Source organism: Chiloscyllium punctatum, chromosome 49 (genome assembly GCF_047496795.1).
Source record: "Chiloscyllium punctatum isolate Juve2018m chromosome 49, sChiPun1.3, whole genome shotgun sequence".
NCBI classification, from domain to species: domain Eukaryota; kingdom Metazoa; phylum Chordata; class Chondrichthyes; order Orectolobiformes; family Hemiscylliidae; genus Chiloscyllium; species Chiloscyllium punctatum.
Genome location: NC_092787.1, coordinates 13,415,306 through 13,433,602, shown reverse-complemented (window position 1 = coordinate 13,433,602; position 18,297 = coordinate 13,415,306). Strand labels below are relative to the sequence as shown.

Here is an 18,297-nt window from a genome sequence, read left to right as displayed (position 1 = left end):
AACACAGAAAATGCTGGAGAAACTCAGCTGGTCTGGCAACATCTGTGGAGAGAGAGAGAGAGACACACACACACAGAGTTAAGGTTTCTAGTCCAATTTGACTGAAGAAGAGTCATTTAGAATTGAAATGATAATTCTCATGTTTTTCTCTCCAGAGATGCTGCCAGACCAGCTGACTTTCTCCAGCACTTTCTGTTTTTATGAAGTATCGTCATTATCTTAATATAGGAAAGTAGGCAGCTAATTTGTTTTTTCGTAAACTCCCACAAACACCAACATGATCATCATCCTATAACATGTTTTTGTGAGGTCAATAGAGGAATAAGTTTAGTCCAGGACATTAGTGAACAATCTACATCTCCACTTTGAAACAACATCTGGGATCTTTGGCTTTGTCTGGGAGTGGTGCTCAGTTTAACACCTCATCCTAAAGCCAGTACCTCTGGCAGTCAGGTACTCCCTCAGTATTGCACTGGAGTGTCAGCCTTGATTTTTATGCTTAAACCCTGGAGTGGGAATTGATTCCCAGACCTCCTGATTCAGGGATAAGTGTGTGACAAATCGAGCCAGGTTTGGCACACCTTAAGCCGCCTGCCATCACTGAAGGCATTAGAGAGGAAAATCAAATGAATCATTACATTGTCAAAGTGCATTCACTGTTCCCCACAATCAACAAAAGTTAAAAGCAGCTCATTGGGGTCTCCATGTTACAATCAGTAGTCAGCTGGGAGTTGCAACTTATTGTGATGACATTATACACTGTGAGATTCACTGATAAGGTGTTGAGGGGCATGCTGTTTGATGAGTTACCGGATATTGTTACGCTTCAAGTCCAGAGCATTGAACACCATTTCTATCTTTATTTCTCTGTGTAATTTTCTCACAGTGTTCATTATTGCAATGTTGCCAGCTGAGTTAATGCCTCACAGGAGGCAGAAATATTAGAAAACACCCAAAATAGATCGGACTTTGTCCGAGTGACTCATCCCAGTAAGTGTGCGTTTGTCATTAAAAAGAACACCTTTCTCCCACCACCTCAAAATGCAAAGCTGCCTCGAGCCACATTAGACAATATTGGCAAACCAGTGAACATCTGAGTGATTTGTGAAATTCAGAACCATCTGTGAGACAGTTAATAGCAGCAACATCACTGCATGGGGCAGGTTTTGTGGCTGCACCTTCCTCCTATTATCTTCACAGTGACAGCATTCCCATTGGAATCGCCAGCCTCAGAGCACTCGCAGGAGGTTTACTTTTAACTGTAATCGCCAGATTTGTTTAGGTAAATGGAACAGAGACATGTACACTTTGAAACCTTCATTCAAGTGGTTCCACAGAGATTTGAGCAGCCGCAATTCCATTCATCAAGCCGCATGTGAAACAGCACCTGGATTCTCGCTGATTCTGGCCATGTTCACCTCATCCACTTCCTGCTGCTAATTGTGCGACTTATCATCCTTACACCTTTACTACTGCAGTAATTGCTCCCTGTGTTGTAACCATGGCACGCAGTCATGAATGCCCTACAGACGCGCCTTCAAAACTTGTATCATATCAAATAGCGACAATTTCCTGTTCCGCACCAAGCAGTGACAAAGTCATTATGAAAAGTTCTGACCCCTGTGGTGTTCCAGTTGATTCTTGTAACCACAGCAACAAAGTTTTTTTCCCCAATTGGATGCTACAAAAATTGCTCGTTGCTTTTATTCGCTGTGTCTCTGAAAGTTCACACAATATAATCTTCACTTTAGTTCAATAATATTTAATTCAGTTTTCTTTTTATACCGTTTGATTACTCTTATTATTGAAATCTATTTTAATCTCCATGGCAAGAGTCTGGAACAGTCCAAATCTATTTATTCCTGGAAATTAACCTGTTCAAAATTTCTCTTCATCTGTTATGATCAATCTGAGTTTAACACAACCTCCAGGGCAGATATTGTCAAAGCCTCAGGCATTCCGCATGTACTGTTCTTCGTTAGACCAAACTGATTCAGTATTTTCAGCTCTGTATGATTCGCGATAATATTTTCAGTTAGAATAATGGCTGAAATACTGGGAAAGAAAGGAAAAGGCAGGGGTCTGGAGCAGTGGTCATTGCTGGTGAACACACTTGCCTCTTTACCTTATTATTTTGCCATATAGCAGGGTGGAAAGGGTAGGCAGTTGATTTTGCATAACTGTAGGAAGCATACCTGCCTACACTCTATGGTGGCTTTCTTACAACACACTCCCACATCACTCTCTCAGTCCCAAATCAACACAACCATAGATTTACTATTATTGAGGAAACCTAGCATCTTCAAAAAGCCTGATATGACCATATCACTGTGTAGTCATTCACTCAGAGAAAAGAGTGAATAGTCAAGGTCTTGTTCCCAAGGTAGGGGAGTCCAAAACTAGAGGGCATAGATTTAAAATGAGAGGGGAACGATTTAAAAGGGACAACTTTTTCACGTAGAGGGTGGTGGGTGTGTAGAATTAGCTGCCAGAGGAAATGGTGGATGCTGCCTCAGTTACAATGTTTAAGAGACATCTGGATGTGTATATAAATAGGAAGGGTTTAGCGTGATATGGGCCAAGTGCTGGCAAATTGGACTAGAGTAGTGTAGGGTATCTGGTCGGCATGAATGAGTTGGACCAAAGGGTCTGTTTCCATCCTGTACATCTCTGACTGTATGATTGAACAAGCTGGGGCTTCCTTCTGTCATGGTTTGATAGGTGCCTTTAGACCTTTGAAAGGGTTTCATTGGGTAGCTAAGAGGAAATGTTTTTAACGTCACCAACATATCCAATAGGGGATTCCGGAGAACATCTTTATCTGGAGAGGGGTGAGTCACAGAGGTCTACATCACAGGAAGAGGCCCATCAGCCCATCAAATCTGTGCCAGTCAAAAGCAAGACCCTAACAATTGAGAATGCACTACCAGCTACCAGATGCATTAGCTCAGGTGAATAGTGGCCTTGCCTTCAAGGGAAACAGAGATAAACACATGAGAGAAACAGGGATGGAAGAATATGGTGATAGAATTGGAAGAAGAGGAGTGGGAGGAGGAGATGGTGAAGGATTAGCATGGGTTAACTGGGGCAAAAGACCCAGTTTGTGTTGTATGTGGAATATAATAGTGTGGAATGATAGGACTCTCAGTTGAGAGCTATACAGGGAAATGATTCCAAATCTTGTGGCCGGGAGAAATTGAGCTTTCAACTGATTCTGCCCTTGCTGACAATAGCAGAAATACTGGCCCTTCCAAAATCCACCAGGGCTCCTTAGACTGCATCTTTCAAACCCACAATCATGGTCATCTAGAAGGACAAAGGCTTTCTTTCACCGTCACCGGTCAAAATCCAGCAATTACCTCCCTGCAATCTACCTCCCTGCTGTTGATAGATCCACTGCATTGTGGACCTATCTACAGCACACGGTCTGCAGCGATTCAAGAAGGCAGCTTACCCACACCCTCTTGGGATGGAAATAAATGCTAGCCCAGCCAGCGACAATCACATCCAATGAATGAATTGTAAAACAGACGAGGTGATAATTCTCTCCCCCTCTCTTTATCCATGCTCCCCTCATAGCCTATGGCCACATTACTGCTGTATTCAGAAAAAGGTAGTTATACACACAAGCTGATGTACTTTCACCATTACTGCTGAGCTAGTGGTTCCTGTTAAATCTGCTGCTCCTCTCATGTTTTCCAGCTGCTTGTTTTATAGAGCACTATTGATTCAGCAACAGTGTGAGCAGCAAGATTGGAGTCTGTCAGTAATGCAGCATTAGCTGTAAGTGAGGTTAGCAGATACTACCATATATCCAAGAGTCCCTCTTTGCGATAATACTGGACATTCCCACATACTAAATATAATTGGGATTATTTCAGTGGCAAGTGGGGATCTGCTGCTCTACACAGTAAGTGATTATGTTGCATAGATTGGAAAATGTACACATTATGAAAAATAATATGACTGTGTCCCTTTTTAACTTTTTTTTTCAGTATCCTGGATCACTGGGATGCACAGAGAACATTTCTGATTGATAAAGATGGGAGGTTGTAACCTTGTTTAGACCTGTGTCTGTCTCACAATGATATAGCTCTGAAATGTCAAACAGATTAAATGTGACTGCAGGGAAGTGCCACTCATGGGGTTTTATTAGTCTCTATTATCAGTGGAATTTCCAGTTAGGTTAATGCCAAGAGTAGCCTTTGATAAACTGTACTGAACTTATCCTTATTAAGACTTTGTTTCAAACATTAAGACTGTCCATTCTGCTGGTTGCCACTGTGAATTACCCATACCCATTACCATTGCAGGTTAATTTTGTTACAGCTATTGATGTGTATGAAGACGGTGAAGCAGGACTGTTACTCTGTTATAACTGTGAGTTTAAACCTTTCTTCTGTTTTCTTATCAATAATTTAATGACTAGAAGGATGTAGCATTACTGAGAAGCAAAGCAGACACTACATACACAATGTTTCAATGTGTATATTTCATTGTCCTGCCTTTCACGTAATTGGATGTGACAATGTTAACACATTGAAACAATATTTCAACCTGTCTGGAGATGATATTACACACCTCTGGAGCAGGTGGGACTTGAACCTGGGGTTTCACCACAAGACTCCTGAAACAATATTTGGTGGATGCTTTGAATCAGCCTGATCAGAAGTGTTATGACATACTTCTGGAGGGGTTGGGACTTGAACGCAGACCTCCTGACCACTGGGCCACAAGAGCCTTCTGAAACAACATTTAAATAACACAACGACCTTAGCACCTGCTCCACCTTTCAATGACTGGAAAAGAAGAGCTCTTCAGTCCGTGGTTATCAAGTTGCCTACTTGCATCCACTGTAGTGTAGACTCTGTGCTTTGAGACTATAGTTTCAGATAGCATTCCAACTTCCAGGAGGTCTCTATGATGTAGGGAGTCATCTCACCAGCAATTCCGACAACCTGAGCTGGCCACTCTACCTTGTAAAACCAGAGTACCATTGGCAGGGATCTGGTACAATGAGCCTTCTGTGCAATGGACTTACACGTGTTAGAGCTGTTTGTATTTGCTGCACTGTCGGACATGCTAAATGTGTGCGTCCCTCTAGCATGCTCCTCCTTCCTGTCAATGTTCCAGTTAATGTTAAGCTGATACAGTATTGTTCTGTTGTGTTGCAGATGTATGTTACTACAAAAAGGTGTGTCCCTTTAATGGTGGCTCTCCGCTGCTTCAGCCTTCAGCTTCTGATTTCCATTTCAGCTGGAACCAAGTCCCTAATGATATTGGTATGACACCATCTCATTGCAGGCTGACTTCAGACCGATTAAAAATAACCTCTGTGGGTTGTCTAAAGATTATAATGCTGCCTTTGGCTACGCAACCTATTGTGAGTAATTGAATGAAATATGAAAGACCTGAAGGGAGTTGATTTGATGGTAGAGCTCTTTTAATATGAGTAATATTAACAGGAACATGTTTGGAGAAAACAAATACAGAATACTTGGAGACACTGTAGCCAAGTGTGTGGGAAGTGGAGAGATGCTGTGTTAACTGTATAAGGTCTTTTAAAATGTCCCCTTTCTAAAACAAGATATGAAGCATCATTACTTTTGATGGTAGACTTTCAATTCCAGTTTTGATTAAATCCATTAAATATTTGATTAATAATTACAACAGCTTTGTCCCCCTCTGATGCAGCCTAATCTCAATACAATGACAAGCATCAGCAAGGACAAAATATATGGAGGCTCTCAATGGAAGTGTAGCCCAGTCTTCAATGTTGCCCATCCTCTTTAGCTTTGCAGGAGGAACTGTTCCTGACGAAATTCCCAGAGATTACCCTGATGCCAATGGCAAGCAGCCAGGCCCAAACACCATATCAGTCAAGTGAGGATTTGATCTCAGTCCCTTATTTCCAAATTTCACTGAGATAGAGAGATAAATTGGTACCGGGCTAAATCTAACCAGCAAGCTGTGGGCCTGAGTTCACTGTTTAGAGTGAGACTTGAAACAAAGAAAATCCCTTTTGCTGTGGATCTTAAATCAATCGAACACTGAGGTGGGTGTAGCGCTAATTTTCTCTTGCATATTGGCATGTCAAGCTACAGGAACATGACAGGAATTTCTGTATATGTTGCGGTAATACTTCTGTTCATCTTCTTTGCTTCAGTCTGTGTCTTTCCTTATATCTTGGCCTTCACGACTGATTCTATTGAGATTCGACTGGTGGTGAATGGGAACCTTGTTCACACGGCCGTAATGCTTGATCTCCATCTCACAGCGTCACAGGTATGACTCTTGAGCGCAGGTTATCTATTTACCTATTCGTATTCTGACAAGTGGTGGGTCTTCCTGAGAGAGAGAAGACACTGAAACTGTGCCTGGCTAATTAAGGAATGGAGTGATTTGGAAGCTGTAACATGATATTCAAAATATTTAATTGTAAAAGGATGGGAGGATTCATTTAAAAGGTAGATTCCAATGCAGACTAATAAGAATGTATTCAAAGGTGTGAGAGCCAAGTATAGAATCCCTACAGCACGGAAGCAACTCATTCTAACCCTCCTAAGAACATCCCACACACTCCCTGTAACCTTACATTTCCCATGGCCAATCCACCTAAACTACACATCTTTGGATTGTGGGAGTAAACCAGAGCAAATTCATGCAGACACAGGGAGAATGTGTAAACTCCACACAGACAGTCACCCGAGGCTGGAATCGAACCCAGGTCCCTGGTAGCTGTGAGGTAGCCGGGCTAACCACTAAGCTATCGTGCCACAAACCATGTTGGTGGCTTCTTGAGTATCATGGTATGGCTTATTGGAGCATGCTCTGTATGTCTTATTACTGTGTGAGAAGGATGAATCTTTTGTGCTAATCATATTTAGGAGCTGGGGCTGGTAAATATTTGTCCACATGTGCCCAGTGTGAAGCCCATGGACCACGTGCAAATACAGAATGGAATTTTCTTACAGCAAAAGAACATGCTTTGTTACAATCACACATGAGTACCTTTCATATACAAGTGTGAATAATTCTAACTTGGAAACTTTACTTAAAACAGTACTCCGTGTTGAGAGTGCACTCACACCCAGGAAGCAGCCAGCTTATGCTAACAGTGGATTCCATGTCGGAGCAGAACCTCGTTCTGACAATACGGGGTAGATTCTAATCCATTGGTGAACACGCCACTGGCTGTCACATCTGGTTCCCTCAGAACAAAAGAAAATAATACCGTTCTTGGGAGACGATGAATTGCTTTTTCTCTTTCTTATTCCAGTCAGATATTTACTTTACGTCTGCTGCTGCATCAATGAATGCAGCATCCAGCGGCAGCTCAAAGGAGACCAGCTCACACAGTTCTCCACAAACTCCGACGGGGCAGGAGTTACCCATACTGCCCTCATCTCCAGGTGAAGGTAAGCTGCTGCAGGTCCTGGTCTGTAGAAACCCCCTAAGGTGCGAGGATGATCAAATTCCCAAAGTGTTAGAATAAAATATGGATTTGTGTTTCTTTTCAAAATAATAAGCATCTCAAGATGTTTGACAGAGGGAAGTGTGGATCATGAGCAGCAGTGCACGAACGAGGAGAGAAAGAGAATGGAGGGCATCAGTGAGAAACTAGCAGGAATCCCCTGAAGCTTCATGTCCTCCCTTCCAGGGCTCTGCAAATTGTTCCCTTTCAAGTATATTTTTCAAATTATCTCTGGAAAGTGCTTTCTACACTTCAGTGTTTTTGGATAGAGTCCACTTTGCCCATGACTTGATAAAAGATATAGCAAATAGAACCAGGAGCGTTCTATACCAGCCCACTCTCTGTTCAATACGGAGTTATCATTGGCTTCACTTCCTGCCCATTCCCCGGACCCCATGTTTCAGTGAGACCAAACGTCTGTCCTATCCTTAAATGTGTAATGATAACACAGCTGTAAATCTTTGCAGATGGAGAATTCCAAATACTCACAATCCTTGGAGTGAAGAAATTCCTTCTCATCTAAGTTCCAGTCTTTATCCTGAGACTGTGCCCCGTATTCTAGATACCCCAAATCAGGAAACAACATCTCCTTGTCAAACCCTTCCGGAACTTTTGTGTTTCAATGAGATCACCTCTCATTCTTCTAAACGTAGGCCAACTTGCTCTGTCTTTCCTCATAGGACAACTTTCTCATCCCAGGCTCAAATTTTGTGAACCTTTGCTGCCTGACATTAACACAACTCTCTCCTTCCTTGACATGAGATCAAAATTCCACACAGTTTTCCTTTCTATTGGTCTCACCATGTCCATGTATAATCACAAGTTAGCTTTGTTTTTGTACTTCAATTCCCTTGAAATAAAGGCCAACATGCCTTTCTTTTTCGAAATTACTTGCTGAAGCTACATTTTGTGAACTTTGTACGAGTACAGGGCAACCCCCCATACCTGTGGGTCCACTTACTGTGGTTTCAGTTCCCTGTGGTTTCCCATGGCCCCAACATATATAAGGGAATGCTCCAGAACCAGTGACCAGGAGGCTGCCGGGAAGGTACATCTCCCATTTAAGTGAATGAATCCGCTCCTATCCGTAGCTTCAGGCTTCTGCGGGAGGTCTTGGAACGTACCCCCATGGGCTCCAGGGGCTCCTGTACCCTCAAGTCTCTCTGAGCATCAACACTTAGAAGTCTCACACCATTTCAAAAATATTCTGTTTTCCCATTCTTCCAAAGCAAATGACCTCACTTTTCCACATTATATTCCACATGCTACCGTTTTACCCACTCACCTTAGTCTGTTTCTGTCTCTGCAGCTTCTACCCAGCTTGTATTCACATCCAGCTTTTTATTATCAGTAAATGTAAACACTTTACTCTCCCTCTTTGTCTGTGTCACCAATATAACCTGTGACTCGCTGAGGTCCCAGCACTGATCCTTGCTGCACTCCACTAGTCACAGCCTGCCAACTTGAAAATGCTCCCACTCTCAGTTTCCAGACTGTAAATCTCCTCAGATTCTATGAGCCTTTATTTTGTGTATTAGCCTTCTGCGTAGCCCAATCAAATGCTTTTTGGAATTCAAAATAGACTACATCTGCTTGTTCCCTTTGTCTATTTAACTAGTTACATCTTCACATACTCTGATAACATTATTGATAGTATTCCCTATCATTAATCCCTGATTCAAAACCTAACAACACAAAGATGGCCAGTTCTGTTACAAGAATGAGCTGCCAGAGGAAGTGGTGGAGGCTGGTACAATTGCAACATTTGAAAGGATGGGTATATGAATAGGAAGGGTTTGGAGGGATATGGGCCGGGTGCTGGCAGGTGGGACTAGATTAGGTTGGGATATCTGGTCGGCATGGACGGGTTGGACTGAAGGGTCTGTTTCCATGCTGTACATCTCTATGATTCTATGACTTAAGCAGAAGATGGCGAGGAACAAGCTGGAGCAATTTTTCCTCCAAAACTGTAGTTTATTCATAAAAATGTTGAAATCACTTTCATAATGCATTAAATTAGATGTTACTGAAAGTGCAATACAATTCAAGTCCTTTTCCTCAGAGTCTTTGGTACTCTGAGCTGCCTCAGGACAAAGTCAATCACGTGTAATTTTTACAATATGCATGTCGTGACAAAGATACGTGTGTGAGGGGTTTACCATCCTCCTGATACTGTGACAGTTGAATATTAAATAGCAGCCGTGTCCCATTGAGCTGCCCCAAGTTTTAGTGCATCCATCAATGTGCAGTCCTGGACCTTGGGATGCACCAAGCTTCTACTTCTCTGTTTAGACTAACAGATTTCAGACAGGTCATAGTTGAGGGAATGCTGCTGCTTGGGCTAATGATCGAGGAGAGACAGAAAAAACTGCAGGTGCTGGAATCCAAAGTAGACAAACAGGAGGCTGAAAGAGCACAGCCAGCCAGGCAGCATCAGGAGGTAGAGAAGTCAAGGGTTACACCCAAAACGTTGACTTCACCCCCCTCCCCCCCCCCCCCCCCCCCCCCCGATACTGTCTGGCTTGCTGTGTTCTTCCAGCCTCCTTTTGTCTACTAATGATCGAGGAGCTGATTTCAGCACATTATTGTCTGCATTCTTCCTCTTTTTACTATTTTAGGAAACCATTGAGCAGTTTTACAGTGGTTAGCACTGCTGCCTCACAGCGCCAGAGACCCAGGTTCAATACCCGCCTCAGGCAACTGTCTGTGTGGAGTTTGCACATTCTCCCCGTGTGTGCGTGGGTTTCCTCCGGGTGCTCCAGTTTCCTCCCACAATCCAAAAATGTGCAGATTAGGTGAATTGGCCATGCTAAATTGCCCATAGTGTTAGGTTAAGGGGTAAATGTAGGGGATTGGGTCTGGGTGGGTTCTTCAGAGGGTCGGTGTGGACCTGTTGGGCCGAAGGGCCTGTTTCCACACTGTAAGTAATCTAATCTAATCTAAGTAATACGTGCAGTTGAGGAGGTTATGGGGAGAAAGCCCGGACAGAAAACTGAGTTGGAGAATCAGCCATGTTCATATTGAATGATGGAGCAGCCTCTGAGGGCTGAATGGCCTACTCCTGCTCCTACTTTCTATGTTTCTCTGTTAAGGGGCCTCGGAGCGCAGGTTCATAGCTCCTTAAAAGTGGAGTCGCAGGTAGATAGGATAGTGAAGAAGGCGTTTGGTATGCTTTCCTTTATTGGTCAGAGCATTGAGTATAGAAGTTGGGAGGTCATGTTGCAGCTGTACAGGACACTGGTTAGGCCACTGTTGGAATATTGCGTGCAATTCTGATCTTCCTATCGGAAGGATGTTGTGAAACTTGAAAGGGCTCAGAAAAGATTTCCAAGTATGTTGCCAGGGTTGGAGGATTTGAGCTATAGGAAGAGGCTGAGGCTGTTTTCCCTGGAGTGTCTGAGGCTGAGGGGTGACCTTATAGAGTTTTATAAAATCATGAGGGGCATGGATAGGGTAAATAGACAAGGTGTTTTCTCTGGGTTGGGCAAGTCCAGAACTAGGTTTAGGGTGAGAGGGGAAAGATATAAAAGAGACCTAAGGGGCAACTCTTTCACGCAAAGGGTGGTGCGTGTATGGAATGAGCTGTCAGAGGAAGTGGTGGAGGCTGGTACAGTTATATTTAAAAGACATCTGGATGGGTATATGAATAGGAAGGGTTTAGAGGGATATGGGCCAAATGGGACTAGATTAATAAAGGATATCTGGTCGGCATGGACGAATTGGATTGAAGAGTCTGTTTATGTGCTGTACATCTCTATAACTCTATGTTTAATTGTTTCCTGATTTTGTTCTGCTAAATTCCAGTTAGACTGCAAAGATAGATTCCCAACCTGCAACAAGCTGTGATTTATCTTTGGATACACAGCATTTTTTTCTGGTACCAAGCAGTAAATGTGAGGGCTGGATCTAGCCATCTTGCAGCAACCAAGAATGTGTAAGATCACTCGCACTCTCAACGTTAAAGGGCTGTGTAACCTCCTGAGGACAAGTTTTGCCTGTCTTGAGAGACCAGCAGGAATTCATTGTTGTTTTAATAGCATCAAAAGGCTTTGTGATATCGTTCCTAATGTACCACAATAACCTTAGTTTTCATCTCTCATTAATGTTGGTGTAGGTGTTAGTGCGAGGATAATGTGGGAAATCCATTAAGTGGCAAACAAAAGGAAGGATCCCTTTGTGGGATATTAGTCTGTTTTGTTTATCACTTCAACATAATTCAGCAGATGTGGTTTACCTTTAAACCATCAGAGAGAGGAAAGCTCAGCTTAACTAACGGAGGTCCGGAGAAGATTCACGGAGCTGATATTAGGATTGGAAGGACTGTTTGATGAGGAGCTGGAGAAGATTGGCCCCAATGCATTGGAATGTAGAGGAGCAAGACGGGACCATATTCAAACATAAAAAATTCTTAGGGTACTCCTGTTGAGAGGTTGTTTCTCCTTGTAGGAGTCCAGGACTCAAGGGCATAATCTCAGAGTAAGGGATGCCATGTTTAAAATACAATTTCTTCTCTCAAAGACTTGTGAATCTTTATCACAGAGGGCTGTCAAAGTTGCGTTGTTCACTATATTCAAGGCTGAGACAGATTTTTAATCAGTAAGGGATTGAAGGGTTATGGGGAAAAGACAAGGAAGTAGAGTTGAGGATCATTAAATCAGCCATAATGCATTGAATGGCAGAGCAGTCTCAATGGGCTGAATGGCCTACTATTGCTGCTGTGTCTTATGGTGTAAAGGAGAGGAGTCCGCTGCAGTCTGTCCCAGCATCACTGGTTGAGTGTTAGAGTTTAGGGGGTGATGGAGGACTTACATTTGGTGACAATGTAAGTGGAATAATATTGACTACATATTTGACTCCTTTCTTGGTGTCTGTGGACTCAAATTAAGAACTGAATTTTACTGGCACAGATAGTGGCAAATGAAGTGGGTGAGGGTGCTGGTGAGAGAGAGGTGGCACTCCATCAGTTTCCTCCCCATGGGGACGTTTCTTTCTTCTTTGGGGATGTGAGATGCCAGGTATTTAGTGCCCATCTCTGACTGCCCCTTGAGAAGGTTGTGCTGAGCCCCCTCCTTGAATTGCTGTCATCCTTGGCAGGTTAGGACACAATGCCATTGGAGAGGGAATTCCAGGATTTTGACTCAGTGAGGTAGAAGGAACGGCAATATGTTTCCAAGTCAGGATGGTGTGTGGTTTGGATGGGAACTTGCAAGTGATGGTATTCCCATGTATCTGCTGCCTTTGTCTTTATGACTGAGATGGGAGGAGTTGTCCATAGGTCCAAACTTTAAACAAAAACGTATAAATTCCAAGTCCCAAAATGGCCAATCATTTGCTTTCTTGAGATTAGTTTTCAAATGAAAAGGTCCATTGGCCCTTTCTTAAATTAAAAGCAAAATACCAGAGGGTGACTGTGGTGGGTTTGGAAGGTGCTGTGTAAGGAGCCTTGGTGAATTTCTGCAGTGCATCTTGTAGACAGTACACACTAATGCTACTCAGCATTGGTGGTGATGTATTTAGAATTGGGTTGCTTTGGCTTGGATGATGTCAAGCTTCTTGAGTGTTGTTGGGGCTGCATCCATCCACGCAAGTGGGGAGTGTTCTGTCAGACTCCTGGCTTTTGCCTTGTAGATGGTGGACAGGATTTGGCTGGGAATCAGGAGATTTGCTGTAGGATTCCTATTCTCTGACCTGCTGTTGAAACCACAGTTCAGTTTCTAATGAATGGTAATTGATTTGATATTGATAGATGGGGATTGAGTGATAGTTATGTCCAAGGGGAGATTACCATTGCCTGGTACTTATGTATATCAATTTTACTTTCTATTTATCAGCCGAGGGTTGAGGGGCAATGGAAGTTGGCAGTATATTTGCTTAATGAGGGGCCCTATTATAGGCCTTTTGGTGAGGTTGCCTGGATTGTACTCTCCTGTGGCAGTCGGCGAAACATTGGAATATGAGACCCCATGTCCCACAGATGGAGTAAGGGGCAGGAATGGATGCTTTTACCTTGGAATCTTAGGCCATCCTCGCCCCCATCCACCCTGAATTTTTATTTGAATTCAGCCCTTAGTGGGAGTCTCCATCTTGAGACTATCCCCCCTGAAGTGCCCTCCCCTCCCAGTGGGAATGCTGAAACCTCAGAGCTACTGGCCTGCTGATTGGAGCAACTGCATGGGATCCAGTCCTCTGATTGGAGCAACAGCATGGGATGTAGCCTTCTAATTAGAGCTGCAGGATGGTTTCCCTCCTTCTGATTGGAGCAGACGCATGGGATCTCGCCCTCTGATTGGAGCAGCTGCACAATCCTCACCTGACCAGTGAGCTTGGAGATAGCCAATTATTAAGCTGCCTGCAGTAAAAGACCTGAACAAACACGGAACTAACTAAGGATGCTGGAAATCAGAAATAAAAGCAAATTGCTGGAAAAATTCAGCAAGTTTGGCAGCATTAACTTTTAAAATACATGAATAGAGTGTGCAGAACTGTTCAAAGGAAGGGTCACTCGACCCGAAATGTTAATTTGTTTTCGTAAAATAGCTGAATATGGCCTATATTAACTGACTTGAGGCTGCCTGCTCACCAAGTTGAAATCTGGCCCTGAATTTGCAGAAGCCAAGCACCTCCATCACTGCCTGTTCCCATTCCTTCTGTCTCTGCATTTTTCCTTTACCCCCATTCCGATCATTAGATTAGATTCCCTACAGTATGAAAACAGGCCCTTCAGCCCAACCAGTCCACACTGACCCTCCGAAGAGTAACCCACCCAGACCCATTTCCCTCTGACTAATGCACCTAATGCTATGGTCAAGTTAGCCTGGCCAATTCACCTGACCCACACATCTTTGTGACTCTGGGAGGAAACCCACGCAGACACAGAGAGAATGTGCCAACTCCACACAGACAGTCACCTGAGGCTGGAATCGAACCGGGGACCCTGGTGCTATGAGGTAGCAGTGCTAACCACTGAGCCACCGTGCCACCTCTAATTTACACGGTACTCTGCTGGAAGGTGCTCTCCATCCTCTCTCAACTTGAACCACTCTTGAAGTAGCAGTCAGGTGAAGACTGAGGGAGCCTCCAAAGGGTATTCACTCCTGCACAAGCCATCCTGTAGCTGTGACCTTGCTCTGTGTTTGCTCCGTGTCCCTCAGTGAAGCTGAGATCAGGAGCTTGGTGTGAGGCAGAGTGGCCACAGAGCACTTAGCAACTGCTTCCCAGCAGTCAGCACCACACTGTTGGGAGATGAAACTCTTCCAGAAGAATATCTTACAAGACTTTGCAAGATTTGACATTACGTTATCATTAAGTTGATTTGGCGTTCATTTGGAATTCAGACAGGCAACAATTTGGGAAGAAATGAAAGGGCAGAGATGAGATTGCAATCTAATTAGATAGTGCAGACTAAGTATTTCTGAGATTAAATGCAAATCATTTCAGCTTTCTATCCCTGTATTTCCACATGATGTGGACTGCTGAAGAGGACCCTTTCATAATTCCGATGTGATTGAATTCTAGGCTCTGCCTTTTTGCAAATCAGTTTAGTGTGTGTTTTGTTTTTCAATTTTAATCAAGCTAAAAACTGTTGGGAGGCCAATGATGGGAACATTGATACTATAAAGTGCGATGTGCATGGGCCAATTTTAATAAAAGGGGAAATATTTAACATCTAAATTGAAATTTGTTGTGCTGTCAAAGGAGATACTAACAGAAAATGAATAGAGGGTTCTGGTAAGCAACAACAATAAGGTGACTACAGAGACTAATCCATTGGACTTGGTAGCAGCTTGATTCAAGGTGAGATTGAGACCATTAGCAGGATGTGTTTTAACACAGTCTAATTGAGGAGGTTGTAGTTATTATCCACCAGACATCCATAGACCCCGACGTTCTCTCCAAGTGAAATTATTTGAGTCACGTCATTGAATGAGAGAGTGACAAAGGCAGTGCAAACTAAGCTGGACAACATCAATTTATCAGGAGGAAACTCTGGTTTAACTCCCTTGATGATTGGCTGAAACAGCTCAGGCACATGAAACAAAACGAAAACCTTGCCCAGCTCTCAACACCATATTGTTCAGAGGCTTTACTGCATACACCAATTTCTTTGGCATAGTATGGGCATTTGGCTTGTGCATAAGGGTGAGTGATATCAACTGCTTTTTGCAGATACTGAACTCTACTCCTGAAGTAGGCTAATTTTCCTTTAAAACACCCAAATCTAGAGTGAGCTATAGTTCATTTGGTAATGCTTTTGTTTCCACATTACAAAAAATTCAGGTTCAAGTCCAACTCTTGATGGGAGAGTGGGTGAGAATGGGGGATGGGAGAGTGGGTGATAATGGGGGATGGGAGAGTGGGTGAGGAAGGGAGAATGGGAGAGTGGATAAAAATGTGGGATGGAGAGTGGGTGAGAATGGGGGATGGAGAGTGGTGGGAATGGGCGAACAGGTGAGAATCAGGAAGGGAGAGTGGGTTAGAATGGGAGAGTGAGTGAGAATGGGAGAGTGGATGAGAATGGGAGAGTGAGTGAGAGTGGGACAGTAGGTGAGAATGGGAGAACAGGTGAGAATGGGGGACAGAGAGTGGGTGAGAATGGGGAATGGAAGAGTGGGTGAGAAAGAGATTGGTGGGAATGGGGGACAGAGAGTGGGTAAGAATGGGGAATGGAAGAGTGGGTGAGAATGGGGAATGGGTGAGAATGAGGGACGGAGAGTGGGTGAGAATGGGGGATAGAAGAGTGGGTGAGAATGGGGAATGGGTGAGAATGAGGAACGGAGAGTGGGTGAGAATGAGGGACGGAGAGTGGGTGAGAATGGGGGATGGAAGAGTGCGTGAGAATGGGAGAATAGGTGAGAATGAGGAAGGGAGAGTGGCTGAGAATGGTAGATGGAGAGTGGCTGAGAATGGGAGAGTGAGTGAGAATGGGGGTGGGAGAGTGGGTGAGATTGGGAGATGGAGAGTGGATGAGAATGGGAGAGTGGGTGAGAATGGGAGAGTGGGTCAGAATGGGAGAACAGATGAGAATGGGGAAGGGAAGTGGCCGAGAATAGGAGATGTGAATGTGGGTGAGAGTGGGGGAGTGGGTGAGAGTGGGGGAGTGGGTGAGAGTGGGGGAGTGGGTGAGAGTGGGGGAGTGAGTGAGAATGGGGGAGTGGGTGAGAATGGGGGAGTGGGTGAGAGTGGGGGAGTGGGTGAGAATAGGGGAGTGGGTGTGAGTGGGGGAGTGGGTGAGAGTAGGAGATGTGAACATGGGTGAGAATGGATGTGGGTGAGAATGGGAGATGAGAAAATGTTGGGAATGGGAGAGTGGGTGTGGATGGACATGATTGTGAATTGGGTTTATAAACCAATGGTCAAATTGTATTTTAAATCAGTAGAAAATAGATGTATCTGAAGTATTTGTAATTTTGAGTACAAGTCACTGCTCCATGAAGGAGGTCGGGTGTAAAATAGCACCATCCTGTGGTCATGTGACCGTGGATGTGTATCAGCAAACTGGAGGGAACCAATTTTAGCTTGGGTATCAGAAGTGTGTGTGTGTGTGTCTGTGTGTCTGTGTGTGTGTGTGTGTTCCAGTGTTTCCGTCGTGCAAGGATATGGCTGGTGCCCAGAGCAGATGAGCTGCAGGCTGAAAGGGAAATAAAATGAAACCAGCAAAGAACAGAAAGTAAAACAGGGACGGTGTTTTCGGTCTGGAATGATTGAACTCGGCCTGCAGTTCAAAAGGCAGCAAAATACCTCATTGAAAGCCTGAGGTGCTCACATTGAGCTTTACTGGAACAGTACAGCAGACCAAGGACAGAGAGGTCAGTGTGAGATTTAAAATGACAGGCCCCTGGAAGCACTGGGCTACACTTGCAGACAGTAGAGAGGTGTTCCATACAACAGGCAGGTTTGCTGCCCCAAGTGTGGAGGGGATTACATTGTAGCAGCAAATACCATGAACAAGATTGGAATAAATACATGTAAATGGCTGCTTCAGCTGGAAGGGGGTATTTGAGGCCTTGGATGGTGAGGAGCAAAATCCAGGGTGGGGGCTGTGGGATGGGAGAGAGGACATCAGTAACAGGGTCTCAGGGCTCTTGGGGAGCTGGTGGCTGTCCTAGGTTTGGGTAGGGCAGGGGGCCGGGGTAGGGGCAGCATTAGAACCCTGTGATTTCCATCCCTGACCCTGCTGAAGAGAGAGGGGATTCAGAAATGGGTTAAAGATACATTAAATCTCATCCTTCTCTACCTCCTATGACTTCCTACCTCCACTCTGCCATCTGATACCTTGATGCTACTACATTGAGGGAATGGGACTGACGTGTTGTTGGACTTTAAGCTTGTCCATTTTGTACCTTGGGCTGAGGTTTGGTGAGGGAACAGTGTTTGCGGGGACAAGATGGTTTTCCTTATTTTGAAGTTGCAGGTTGGTGTTACTGGGCACAATCGCAGCCATGATCACCTCTCCACATTCAACACTAAGCTAACGGAACAACTAAAACTCCTGACACACCCTTCGGATGGACTGTCCACCTCCCCTTGATGAGAATAGTGGCTGAGACTTTATTTTCTCTTTATTCCTTCATTGGCCAGGCCAAGCCATCCCTGAACTGAGTTACCTGATCGGCCGTTTCTGTGGGCAGTTATGAGCCAACCACATTGTTGAGAGTCTGGAGTCTCCTGTGAGACAGAGCAGGTCCATGCTGTATGTGCTGCAGAGTCACCAGCTAATATGGAGTGTTTCCATTAAAACAAACCAGTGACGGCGCAGTCAGCCCCTCTCTGTAACACAGAGACCTATGAAGCTCAAGTCTAAGTATCCTCTTTGGGGATGGCCC

General features: G+C 44.3%; 1 protein-coding gene across 9 annotated transcripts in view; it reads left to right on the top strand.

Annotated features, from left to right (window-relative positions):
* The window catches only part of garnl3 (GTPase activating Rap/RanGAP domain like 3), a 443,924-nt gene that overhangs the window by 385,673 nt on the left and 39,954 nt on the right, over nucleotides 1-18,297 (top strand). For all 9 annotated transcript variants that reach the window (XM_072565743.1, XM_072565740.1, XM_072565739.1 and 6 more), the window contains 4 exons: nucleotides 4,314-4,380; nucleotides 5,175-5,282; nucleotides 6,167-6,285; nucleotides 7,280-7,418. In XM_072565743.1, coding sequence (XP_072421844.1) covers nucleotides 4,314-4,380; nucleotides 5,175-5,282; nucleotides 6,167-6,285; nucleotides 7,280-7,418 — 433 coding nt within the window. The remainder of the gene's footprint in view (nucleotides 1-4,313; nucleotides 4,381-5,174; nucleotides 5,283-6,166; nucleotides 6,286-7,279; nucleotides 7,419-18,297) is intronic.